Below are 12,956 nucleotides of genomic sequence, written 5' to 3'. Positions count from 1 at the left end.
TAATTCTCAAATCTCGCTATTTTAGGGACATCTAATTTTGCCAAGTCCTACCCTATCCCTACTAAAATTGGACAATTTCTCAAAGCAATACTATCAGAATTTCAAACTGCCACTAGTTTGTGGCGTTTATATTTTGTCCCATTTTGCGCAGAAATATGACAGCTACACTTGCAATTCCAGTAAAAAAAAAAAAAAAAAAAAAAAAAAAAAAATATATCACTGGAAAATTATAAGTTTCAGACCCAGAAAAAGCACAAAATAAAGCTTTTTATCAGAAGCAAACTAGTGAAAGTCAAAAGAACAGAGGTGGATAACTAGCCTCAAGCAAATATCAGCACTTAAGTGCCCTGTGAGCAAAGGCTCTAGCAAACGGTCACATTACTGAAAAGGTCTTACAAATCATACATTCATGTCTTTCAACTTTTTAAAGTCAAAATTTTAGACTAAATTTAGAGGATACCCAATGGAAAATTCTACCATGAAAAGGAAGTTTTATTCAGTACATCCAAACATGAAATACTTTTATAGTAAAACATTTAACACATCTGAAAATTCATACCTGCTTAAATTGCTTCTTGTATTCTTTACAAGCAGTTTCCACTGAAAATTTTGTGCTGAAGATGTTGCACAACTTAGCACCATAACCATTTCGACCACCTTAAAAAAAACACACAATCATTAGTTTTTTTCCCCAAATGAACTCATGTTAGGCATTAGCCAAGACAAAGGATATCATACAAACTAGAACTTTAACAGCAATGAACACCTTGGTCTCAAATGCAGCAAGGCATACAAAGCAAGCCAGTCTGGTTGTGCTTAAGAGCAGTCAGTATTCCAGTTCACAATCCACTTTCATACCCACTTCTGATACATCTGCACTTTACCTTATATTTACGTAAGCATGACATCAAGGTGCAGAGAACAGCAACAAATAATTCAGCAAGTAGCCACTATAGCACCACTACAGAGACATCCTTCTTGAGATCAAACCATAAAGCAATCACTATCAAAGTCACCATCTCCCCTAACTTCCCCTCCCCCTGAAGACCACACAGCCCCTTCCCATAGCTCCCATCCTATCAGCCTCACCAATCACCAACATGTAATTGACATAATTGAAAAAAACATAAAGCACATAAATAGCAGCAACTAAATATGACAGCCACTCTTCCACAGCCCTCTTCCACAAGGAGACAAGGAGACAGCAACTCCAACAGCAAGACGGCTTCCTCTTCCAGACACTCACTCTCCACAACTTCAACTCCTTCCACAAGGAACCACTCCACAAGTGCAACAAGAACCACAAGACAAAGGAGACAGCAAAGGAGACAACACCTTCCACAGACAGCTCTTCCACACTCACCTCTTCCACCTCTTCCCCCTTCCACTCTTCCACAAGGAGACAACAAGAGACAACAAGACAGCTTCCACAAGACCACAATCCACAAAGCCCTCTTCCACAAGGAGACAGCAACAACTCCCTCTTCAGACTTCCCACTCCTCTTCCACACAGAGACAGCAACCCTTCCACCTTCCACAAGGAGACCTCTTCTCCTCTTCCACACTCCTCTTCCACAAGGAGACAGCAACTCCTCTTCCACAAGGAGACAGCAACTCCTCTTCCACAAGGAGACAGCAACTCCTCTTCCACAAGGAGACAGCAACTCCTCTTCCACAAGGAGACAGCAACTCCTCTTCCACAAGGAGACAGCAGCAATAAACAGACTAAGAAAAAATAAAATTGCTGTCCAGGACCAAGGAGCAGCAGGTGCCAAGTTGGAAGCAATCTGTCTGAACAAGCCAATAAATTCACTGATGAAATCCCCCAAGGCTAACTTAAGAGTCCACATTTTCTTCGGTGGATGTGGCCAATCAAGGCCTTCTTATACATCCACAATCTCAAAGGCAACTTCCAAATCTGATCTGAAATGATGGTAAAAAATACAACAGATGCCACAGATATAGTCAGCCTGCTGGCAGACAAGTTCAGTGAAACTTCACCCCCCCCCCCATCAGTAAACCAGGACCATCCCCAGCACCCGCCCAGATTGGAGTTTGGGCCTCTGTTTGGGATACACATTGAGGTGCAAGCCAAAACCAGTGGTCTGGGGCTGACCAAGTTTGCTGATGACCAAGCTGGGCACCGTCATTTTCCTAATGATGTGAACATCCTCCAAGAGGTTCTTAACCCAACTAATGACTGACTAGAAGCAGGCTCTCAAACTGAATGCCAAGACAGACATTATCCCCCTTTAGGGAAAATGGTGTCCCCACTATCACATTAAATGAACCAAGTATACACAGTCGTGAGGAACTTGGGCACTCAGGTGATAGCAACACAACTTTTGACCACAATGTTGCCTCTATTATATAGGCTTTTTACATGGCCCACCACTTAAGTACAGCTATTTCATCAAGGAACAAGGAGGTCATAACATACCTGTACACCTCCCTTATGAGACCCCTTAGAGAACAATGCCCCCTTCAGCATGTACCTTGCCAAGCACATGCAGCAGATGGAGACCACAGAGGTACCGGACTAGGAAAATCCAGGTTCTCAAAACACCTATCTTACACAGATTGGCTAAAAAGCCCTTGCCTTGTCCCTCGACTCAGTCTCATACAGACTGCTCAGAGGTGACCTGTGTCTGGTATACAAGGCGGTCTCACTGCCCGGATGGAGTTGCTGCATATCCATAAATCAAACTACTCACGCAACTGGTACGCAAGGTCTCAACTTGGTCCGTGACATTAATAGAACTTGCTGGCGGGATAGATTTGTCCCCCCAAAACTCCAATCTGTGGAATAGACTTCCTCTCCATATCAAACAGACTTTAAGAGGAACTTAGATGGGAAACAGAAAATATACCCCTGGGATCCCACCTTCATCCCTGCTGGACAGGGAAAACCGGTGCAGACTGTGGGAACATGGGTGAAACTATTGGCTGGGCTTATAAGGGGCTCCGGGCCAATAGCCTAGTATCACCCTATGAACAGGAAAAGGAAAAGCTGGTAAGAGATTGTGAAGTAACAGTGTTTTGAAATTGAGCACCATCACAAACGGGCTTTAGGAAAAAGATTCAGAACAGGTCTCCATGCATTTTCTATCTTTGGCACCCGAATACAAATCCTCCATACCTGGGAGAGACCGTTTCTACCACTCCTTGGGGCAACATGAAATGAAGAACCGGTGGAAACAAAAAATAAAATTAGATTTGGAGGATGGGGAATGACCCCCTGAAAAGTAGATTTCATCTTACTGTGGTAACCCTGGATAAAGGATACTATATATGTAGCCAAAGAAATGTTAAGACTTGGAAAAAAATGCAACTAGAGTGGGGAATGTTCTTGGCTTTAGATGGTTTGAGATTTCTTTTTCGAACACCCCATTTCTTGTGCATCCATTTACCTGCATTTTATTGAAGCTGCATTTTGCCAAAACTGGATAAGAGAAATTCTTACAAATTTTGGAAGACAGCTGTAAAATCTTTGAGATTCCCTGGATCCGCTTGCCCCTTTCATTTGTTTTTGAACACCTCTACAGCAGAGGTTCCAAATGTCTATCCATGGATCAATTTAAAATCTCAGTTTTATCTGTAAATTTCTACGACCGCAGTCACGCAAACCCAATCAAAATCAAAAAAGCAGTGGTAATAACCCTGTAGTAGTATCAGGGTCATGCATACCTATGCCATACCAGAGAAGTTATTTTCAAGTAGATTTTTCCTCACAAGAAGAGACTGCAGATAAAACATAATCCATACTTTCACAATTGACAGGACAAATTTTAACATATTAGCCTACCAATTCAAAATTCTAAAAATCAGGTTGGAAAGTATACACTAGCAAATTCCCCATCATTATCAAAAAGATTGGGAATGATGGGACATCTAAGAAGACAGCAAATAGAGTAGCAGCGTACTTCTAGCCCTCCCAGTGTGGAAACAAAGTTACAGAAAACCAGTAGACTTTTACTTCTGGGCAAATTTCAATAACTGGATTGCGAGTCCATTGCCTGCATGCCAGGGTAGAGGAGGACCCAAAACAAAATCAGCTACAAATGGTGAGGAAAGCGCTCCTTGGGAAAAGTATTGCAGCTTTTCAACAAAAAGCAGTGCAAGCTCCAGACATGACTTCCAGTAACCTAGAATTGCACATAGACCTGATTAAAAAATGCTGGAGTAGATCAACTCAAAAGGATGGTAAAACATGGAAGTTTTAAACAGATGGTGACAAACTGCAAAAAATCAAGTCAAAATGAAAAAGCTGGCTGAAAGACTGCCTAAAACATTTCACAGAACAGAGCACATAGGGAAAACCTAAGATTTCTACTGTACCAGAGAAGATGGAAAAGCAGATAAGTTATGTACTCACCATAACATTCCATGTGAGATGTTCCATCCCGCCTTCATTCTTCATGGATGGGTTCGGAGGCAATCCACAGCTCCAAACACTGCCATTTAGCAAAGCTCAAAGACTACCAGTAGCTAGGGACCACGCCCCTTATCCCATGATGCATTGCTGGAATTACCTCCGATCTTGTTTGCTGCATGTACCATATCCTAGTAGGAGGACTAATCTCCCCAGACAGGAAAAGACATTGAATGACCTGGAGACTGACTTCATCCTGGTTAACAGTCAGCCAGCTGGTGGAAGGAGGGAGGGACGTGAGAATGAAGGCAAGATGGAACAACTCGTATGGAACGTTATGGTGAGTACATAACTTGTGTGAAGTTGTTCAATCTCACCGTTCATTCTTTATTGATGGGTAGCGTCCCTAGCGCCCTAAATCCTGGGTGGCTCACGGGAGTACATTTTTCAGGAGCACAGAACCAAAAGAAGCCCTGTCCCTGGAGGCCTTGTCTACTTTGTAATGAGTGATAATAAAGTGTAAGGCTTAGACCAAGTGGTAGCAGCACAGATAGTCAAGAGGTAACTTGGCTTGGAAGGCCGAAGTAGAGACTGCCCTGGTTGAATGCACCTTCACTTTATGCAACAAAGATATATTAGCAGATAAGTGTAGGCGATACAATCTGAAAGCCACTTAGAAAGGGTTGTTTTAGCCACTGGTCTACCTTTCCTGGCTTCAGAGAATGAAACAAAAAGTTGGTCTTTCTGAAGTCTTTTGTTCTGTCCAGACGATATCTAAGCTGTGATCATCAAGTTTGTGCAGCATGTATTCTAAACTGCTTGTATGGTTGGAGAAAAAAAAATAGGGCAACTCAATTACTTTCTCTCAGAACATACTTTAGGCAAAAAAAGGGTTAGTCCTAAGGGATAACTCTTGTCAAGATGAAAAATCATATAAGGAGGCTTGATGGATAATGACTGAAGCTCCGACACTCTGCTGGCAGAAGTAACGACCACTAAAAACATAGTTTTCCATGACAGAAACTTGAGTTCACAAGATGATGCTGGTTCGAAGGGAGAAATACAGAAAAGCATGAAATTCAAGCTCCAGGGGGAATAAGAAGTCTTCACTGGAGTCCTCATGTGAAAAGTACCTTTGAGGAAGGCCTTAGGTAAGTGGTGTTGCATAATATTCAGTCCATCAATACCTAGATGTAAATTAGAAATACCTGTTACTTTAACTTAATGGTAGCAGCTGCAGCCCCTTCGTGAAAAATCTCGGTCAAGAATTCTAGAATGGATGACAACGGAGCTTGGTAAGGATCAAGGTTTTTGTTAAAAGCCCAAACGGAAAATCTTTTCCACTTACTCAGATACATTTTTCTGGTGGAAGGTTTGTGGGAAGCCAACAAAATCTGTCACCTGAAAGATTATGAAGCCTAGCTATACAGGAAACTGGAGCAGCCAGTTAGCTTCAGTGACTGCAAGGAAGGATGGCGGTCCCCTGACGGGTGTGTCAAGTGGTCTGGAACTGGGTCCAGGGTCCATGGATCCTCAGAGATTATGGTAAAGAAATGGAAACCAATCTGCCGAGGCCAATGAAGGGCTAGAAGAATGACGGTCCTTCCCAGCGACTTCGCTTTCTGCAAAGATCTGGGTATCAGTGGAATTGGGGGAAATGCATAGAGACCACCCAGGGGTCAATAGTGTACGAGTGCATCCCTCGGGGGTTCTCCCAGGGGGGGGGGGGGTCAGTAGCTCCTGCATTTGGTATTGATGCGGCTGGCAAAAAGATTGCAGCAAGGCTGGCCCCATTTGTGGAAAATCCTGTCTGCAATTTCCTGTTTGAGGGACCACTCGTGTGGCAACAGTATTGCCCTGCTCAGCTTGTCCGCTATCACGCTTCCCTGGGATGTGCATTGCCAACAAAGCTCAAGGATGACAGCCCACTGCCAAACTCTGAGGTCTTCTCAGCAAAGGGGGTAAGGCTTGGTCCGCCCTGTCTGTTCAAATACCAGACCACTGACATATCTGTCTGTATGGCAATTGTCCCTAGAGGGAGAGAGTCCTGAAAGTACTGTAACGCCAGAAGTACCACTCATCTCTAGGACATTTGATATGCAAATGTGACTCTTGATCCACCCATGTGCCTTAGGCAATCTTTCCCTGAAAATGCCTCCCCACCCTATCAGGGAAACATCCGTAGTCACAATGGATGCTGGAGGGGAAGTACAAAGGGGAGTCCTATTGTAACATGTAGAGATGTCAACCACCACCACTGAAGATCCCTCTTGCAAGAGTTTGTAATCAGAATCATATGGTTCATTAACAACTCCTGTTAAGACCATTGAGTGAACAGGAGCCATTGAAGAATCTGCACATGCATCCTCGCCAATGGAAAGGCTAAAATTGTTGCTGCCAAACCTAGTACTTTCAAGACCTCTGCGTCTGGAGCTCTGTTCTTTGAAACCAGTGATGTGATGGCGAAGAATTGATACCCCTTCGACTGAACACGTAGAGTGATGGTTGAAGTGTCTAATTCTGCCCCTATAAAAAAAAAAAAAAAAAAAAAAAAAAAAAGACTATGCTGTGATGGCGATAAGGCAGACTTTTCGAAGTTGACCGTAATGCCCAAGTGGTTGCAGAGTGTCAGAGTGGATTCTGTTGCCCGAATTAGTTGATGCCTGTTGGTGGAGGCAAGGAGCCAATCGTCTAGGTATGGAAACGCCTGGTATCCTAGACTCAAGTGAGCTGAGACTACTGCCATACATTTGGTAAACACTCTGGGGGCTGTAATGAGACCAAAGGGCAGGGCTTGAAACTGGTAGTGACTGGCTCCCAGATTGAAACTTAGATCTCTGGATGGTTTGGCCACTTATGTGGTAGTACACATCCATGAGACAGATAGAGCACATCCAATTGTCCTTCCCTAAAAGGGGAGTATGGACTGAAACGTGACCATCCAAAACTTTACAAATTGGTTCAGTCTGCTGAGGTCCAAAATCGGTCTCCAGTCCCCAGTTTTGTTTGGAACCAAAAAGAATCTTGAGCAAGTTCCGAATCCTGTTTGGTCTGCTGGGACTGGTTGGAGGACTCTTTCTAGCAACTTGCAGACCTCTATGGTTGCTTGTTCCCTGTAAGGAACATCCAGGATTCTCTTGACAGGAATGGGTGGAGCGGAGAACGGTATGAAATACCCTCTAGAAATGATGCTTTGTACCCATCTGTCGTTTGATATCTAACCTGGCTCTAACCTGGCTTCTGGGTATAAAGATAAGCGACCCCAACCGCCTCCAGAGCAGGACAGGTCAGGCCTCATCTCAGGAGCACCAACAGGGTTGGCCAGAGAATTTGTCACACTGGTGTTGTGGACCCCCTCTGCCACAAGGGCGGTGTCTTCCATTATTACCCCCTCCTCTGCCCCTGGAAGGGGGTTCTCCACACGTGTCCCAAAAGGCTCCTTGGGCTTTCCGGAACCACATCTTCCCTCCCCTTTGGCAAAAGGCCGAGTAAGGGTGGAAAAGCGGACTCAGACAGTAGACAATATTTTCCTCCTGTTCACACCTGGTCAAAGTTTCCTTCACCTTTGGCCCAAACAAGGATGAGCCATCCAATGGCGCGTTTACAAATGAAGACTTGAAAGGCTCTGCAAAGTAACAGAGGCGCATCCAGGCATGCCTGCGAAGAGCAATCCCTGTACCTGCAGCCCTACTCGAACCATCAGCCCCATATATGAGGAGCACGGACGAGTTCACAATGGAATTCAGGGTAGCAATCTTTGCTGAAACTTTATCAGACGCCTGCAGCTACAGTACCCTGAAGAGAATCTCCCAGCTCCTTAAGGAGACCTCTTTGCAGTCTGTCAAAATGGACTTCAGTGATCGCAGAGTGAAAGTCTATGAACAGAAAAAGCGTTTCCCATATCCTTCCATGATCCTGGACTCTTGTTAGGATGGATACACACAAGTTTGACAATTCCTTCTTTGTGGCCACTATCACTGCATCAACAAGAACTCCTTTGATCAGAAAAAAATTTCTGCCCCCATCAAATCCTATTAGGCCTCCAAGGGACAAGCTCCATGGACTTCGGCGACTCCCACACCCTACGAGAGACCAATTGCATAAGCTCATCATAGGGTGGAGACACTCAGGAGGTGGAAGGTTGAGACCTGAAACCCTTCAGAAGAAACTACTCATGCTCAGTAAGGATTTTGGATTGCCAATCACCCCTCTGCCTAAGGATCTTCAGTATCTCCACAAAGGAGATATCCTCAGAGGGAATCGAGGGGACCCTTCTGACTCCAAGCCGGTGTCATATCTGGCACTCCTGTGGGGAGTCCAAGTGCCTCCTCTTGCACAGTCTCTTCCTGGGTACTTCCTCCATGGGGACTTCTGGGGAAGTCTCAAAAGAACAGGGAGCACCCAGTGGGGCTAACTGAGGCTCTGGGTCTCTACCCTTGGGATGACCGATGGTAGCAGAAGCAGACAAGCACTTTAAGGGAAGAAGCCAAACCTTATGATGAGGGAGTCTTTGGAGACACCCACCTCATGGCTTCGAAAGTACCATGAGTCGACAGACACAAAGGGACTGCGATCCCCTCCCACACCAAAGCCGTGGGCTCTGAGCCCAAGGTAGGAGCAGAGCTTACTAGAGCCAAAGCCCCGAGAGGAAGAGTCTGCCCGAAGTCAGTGTGACTATCCTCCCCAGATCAGACAGGGGAACGTCTGCTCCTAGAGTCCCCAGTCGGCACAGAGGACGTCAGAGCAGATGATACTGGAACAGCTGTCAACTCCCAAGTGTTCTACAATCAAGTGCGACTCCTCTGGCTCGGAGTAGTAGTCAAGATAGGAAGTGTAGTCCTTGGTTCCGATGCCTGGGTCGGAGCCAACAATTTAGCTAGGCCTGGTGCCGTTAAAAGCTTTTGTGCCAGTCGATCTATGTCAGATTCAGAAATCGGAACCAATGACCTGCAAGAAAGCACAGATGGTGCCGACTGGAGAAGTCTCAGACACTGGTACCAAGCCAGGGTCCCGACTCCGAAAGCTGTGGAGCCGAAGTCTCAAGAGTACTCCACTTTTGATTTTTTTGATTTAGACTCCGAGGATTTTGATTTGCTGGCCCCATCCTAGTCAGACAAAGCTTCTACAAAAGGGTGCTTAAGGATACCTCGATCTAAGAGTTTCCTCTTCCTCTCAGCCAGCATCCTAGTAGAAAAGCAGTGGCAGATACTGCAGGAATCCTGAAGGTGCACCTCGCCCAAAAACTCACTGAACATGTGCATCTGTCAGACATTTTTTGAAGCCAGTCTTCAGATGTTTCGCCTCATCTTCAGACATATCCAATTAGAAAAATAACCAGTATTAAGACCATCAACTGACAAACGCCCAAAGGGTCACTCTAAATATAATACAATATATTGTAACTGTTCTAAACTATTCTAAACTACTAAGGCAGAGGCCAAGAAACAACAATTCACGCAAAACGAAGCAAGTTATAAAAGGGAAAGGGGAATACTTAACAGTCCAACTCTAAGCAATAGATATATAAACATATACAAGAAAAACATTAAGAAAAACTTGAATATGTAGAAAATCCCACAAAGTCTCGAGCAATGCCGAAAACCAAGAGATCAGTGCCATGGTAAACTAGTCAGATAATTCCAGCAATGCATCATGGGATAATGGGCTTGGTATCGAGCTACTAGTAATCTTGAGCTTTGCTAAACAGCAGTGTCTGAGCCTAGGATTGGCTCCGAACCCATCAGTGAAGAATGAACGGCGAGATTGAACAACTTCACATTAAATGTTATGAAAATACAAAGAACTGGACTAGTATTCCACAGCAGGAGTTAATTGATAGGGCACATCTGTATGCCCCAAACCCAGCTATGAGAAAGCAGCTTGGACCTTTAATAATAAAGCTGCAATCTTACAAGGAGCTGACTTTGATTAAACTGTGGCAGAAGGACAAAGTACTAAAAGTGGGCAATAGAGCGCATTTGTGGAGAATCACTACTTGTGTACCAGGCAGAAGGGTAAATTTATTCCACTATTTAGGGAATGTTGAGAAGCAGGAGCACGATTCAAACTGCTGTACCCAGCTATCTTCAAAATATTCTTCCTTGGAGAAAATCATTTTTGTACATGCCACGTTGGAAACAAGTTTGTCCAACAAAAAGTGAGCTGTGAAACGGGAGATTCTGCTTCTTGTTCTGCTAAGACCAGAGACTGTGCCAATGAAACCTTTTCCAATGTTTCAACAAAAAAAAAATGCTAGAGAAGGAAAAAACTAGAGTCTACTACAAGAATCAAAAGTTGCATTAGAAATGAAGCAGATAGGATATGGGAAATGGAAATTAATAGGAAAAACCAGCAACTTGGAAATTGACAAACGTGGGACTACAAAGCAGTTATATGACCACTTTTGAACACTGTTCCAGTCTTTACCTACATGGGGTCCAGCATCTTTAATTTTAGTTTACCTCTAGGTCGGCCACATTGCAGTACTTGGGTTTTAAAATATTAAATCATATCCCCCCATGTTGCTGTCAGTGCACTGACTTTACATATACCCCTGCTTTAGTCAGATTTAATCCCCATTTCTTCCTTTTTAATGAGCACTTGAAAGAAGCAGGGATAATCATACAATATTCAGTGCCCATTACTTTTCTTACTAAAGTGGCCAATTTTCATTCTTTTGAAATGTTTGAGTTGTAGTCAAACCCATCTTCTCCCACCCCTAAACACTTCTTTAGATCTGTCAAAGTGGCAAATTTGAGCCATATGCTACTGTGACTGACAGCTCATACCAGGAGACAAAGTTCATGTACTGGGAATACTATTGTGTGCAGGTATCAGTTTTTCAAGTAGTCATCGAAAAGCAAGAAACTAACTAAACCTAACGAAATTAGAGTATATGTGAAAACACAAGTAAAAAGTCAATGCACTGACAGGTTAGAGGCTATGATGCAATATTTTCTAGCCAAACACTGCATTGTGGGAATACCTGAAGGCAGAAAAAATTAGAGATGCTGGACACCAATTGGACAGACTAATTGTATTTAAAAAAAATAAGCTATATAGTGTTAAAATGTAGGAGTCAAGACTAGATTAAAAAACTGTGGGCATAGTTCTCCTTTAATGGTATTTTTATGGTGAATCTTTTTTTTGCATGATATAAATTAAAGTTCTGTGTCAAGTATAATGGAACTAATGTAAACGGGTGTTTTTCCCTCCTTGATCGATTTTAAGACATGCAGGCACTGCAATGTAAAAAGTCTGGTTAATACAGCACGAGATAAATGTCTGCGCTTTTCCTTATTCTTGCATAGGAGGACGACTAGATTAAGGCCTTTAGCATGATCTAATAACAATAAAGAATTTTGATAGGATTTTTTTTTTTGCTAAAAAGCATGCTTGGTAGAAATGTTATATCAATCTGATTAAGAAAAGTGGCTAGGAGATAATGTTCTCAAAGCATTCAAGTGTTTTCCTGGCTGGGAATGCTATAAAGCCAAGACAGACAGCACTTAGAACAGGTTGCACCATGCATCTTAGCATGGATTACCTTTCTTTTAGGTTACTCAACTTTGAGTGTGGTTGTCAGTTTGGAACACTTGTTCCCATTAAGAGGGCAAAACTTGAATATTTGAACATGTACATAGCGGTGTATTAAGTTACTAGGTTTTAAAGGGGTAAGTTTTGTCGGAGGGCCTTCAACAAAAAGTTCTGCAAGATGCAACATAGGCTCAAATGGACAAGACAAGGAATTGCATAAAACATCAACCTGCCAAATGGAGTATGCATGTAACAAGCTGGAACTAGACATTTAACAAGAAAGCCAATACATAAAAAGGCAGGAACAATAATGATGCGTTCTGTAAGGTCTTCAAAAGGTAAATGGTCTCACAGATGAATACAAAAAAAAGAAAATATTGAAAGACTACAAAGAGCTATGCTACAGGGGATACTTGGAAAGAACTGAACATGTGAATTTTAACAGTTTTCAGGATGGCTGTTCAGTGGAATACCTGGGACAAAACAAAAAGAAAAAAGAAAGAAAAAGAGCACTTTTATCAACTGCAGGATCCCAAATAGTGATACGGATAACAATGGTAGATTTGTTGTACTAAGGGACTACTGGCAAGGGAGGAGGATTGCACCGGTATGTATTTTTATATTCCAAAAACTGTTATAATGGAGCTTAAAACTTTTAGGAGAAACTACCCTCTTTCAGCAACAATTACTACTATAGCTGGGATTGTAATTTGATGTACAAAAGTATAGGTGTCTGGGGGGCCCCCAAAAGGGAAATACGAGAGGCTAGATTTTGAAAAAAATGTATGAAATTTGGTATGGACAATGTGTATTCAGTACTAGCAGTTCAGAATGAAATTTACATATTCCCAGAGATGCAACTGGGTTAGGCAATTTACATTTCACAGGAGCAGGTGCATTTAAATTGAAGGTATTTATACACAACCAATAAATTTCAGATCATGCACCAACTACTAAAATGAGACCACTGGCACTTTTCCACCTACCTGTTGAAATGAGGAATTTAAGGAATGGGTATTGCAAAACAGGGGAACCTCACAGAACAAAA

General features: G+C 43.0%; 1 protein-coding gene across 2 annotated transcripts in view; it reads right to left on the bottom strand.

The window, feature by feature from the left end:
* The window catches only part of LOC122787663 (DNA topoisomerase 2-alpha-like), a 1,447,528-nt gene that overhangs the window by 1,385,810 nt on the left and 48,762 nt on the right, over positions 1-12,956 (bottom strand). For both annotated transcript variants that reach the window (XM_044054499.1, XM_044054498.1), the window contains exon 6: positions 560-657. In XM_044054499.1, the coding sequence (XP_043910434.1) occupies positions 560-657 (98 nt within the window). The remainder of the gene's footprint in view (positions 1-559; positions 658-12,956) is intronic.

This window comes from Protopterus annectens, chromosome 13.part0 (assembly GCF_019279795.1).
Source record: "Protopterus annectens isolate FY-2018-M chromosome 13.part0, PAN1.0, whole genome shotgun sequence".
Classification (NCBI taxonomy): domain Eukaryota; kingdom Metazoa; phylum Chordata; order Ceratodontiformes; family Protopteridae; genus Protopterus; species Protopterus annectens.
The sequence above is the reverse complement of the archived record's forward strand: the minus strand, read 5'-3'. Positions and strand labels throughout refer to the sequence as shown.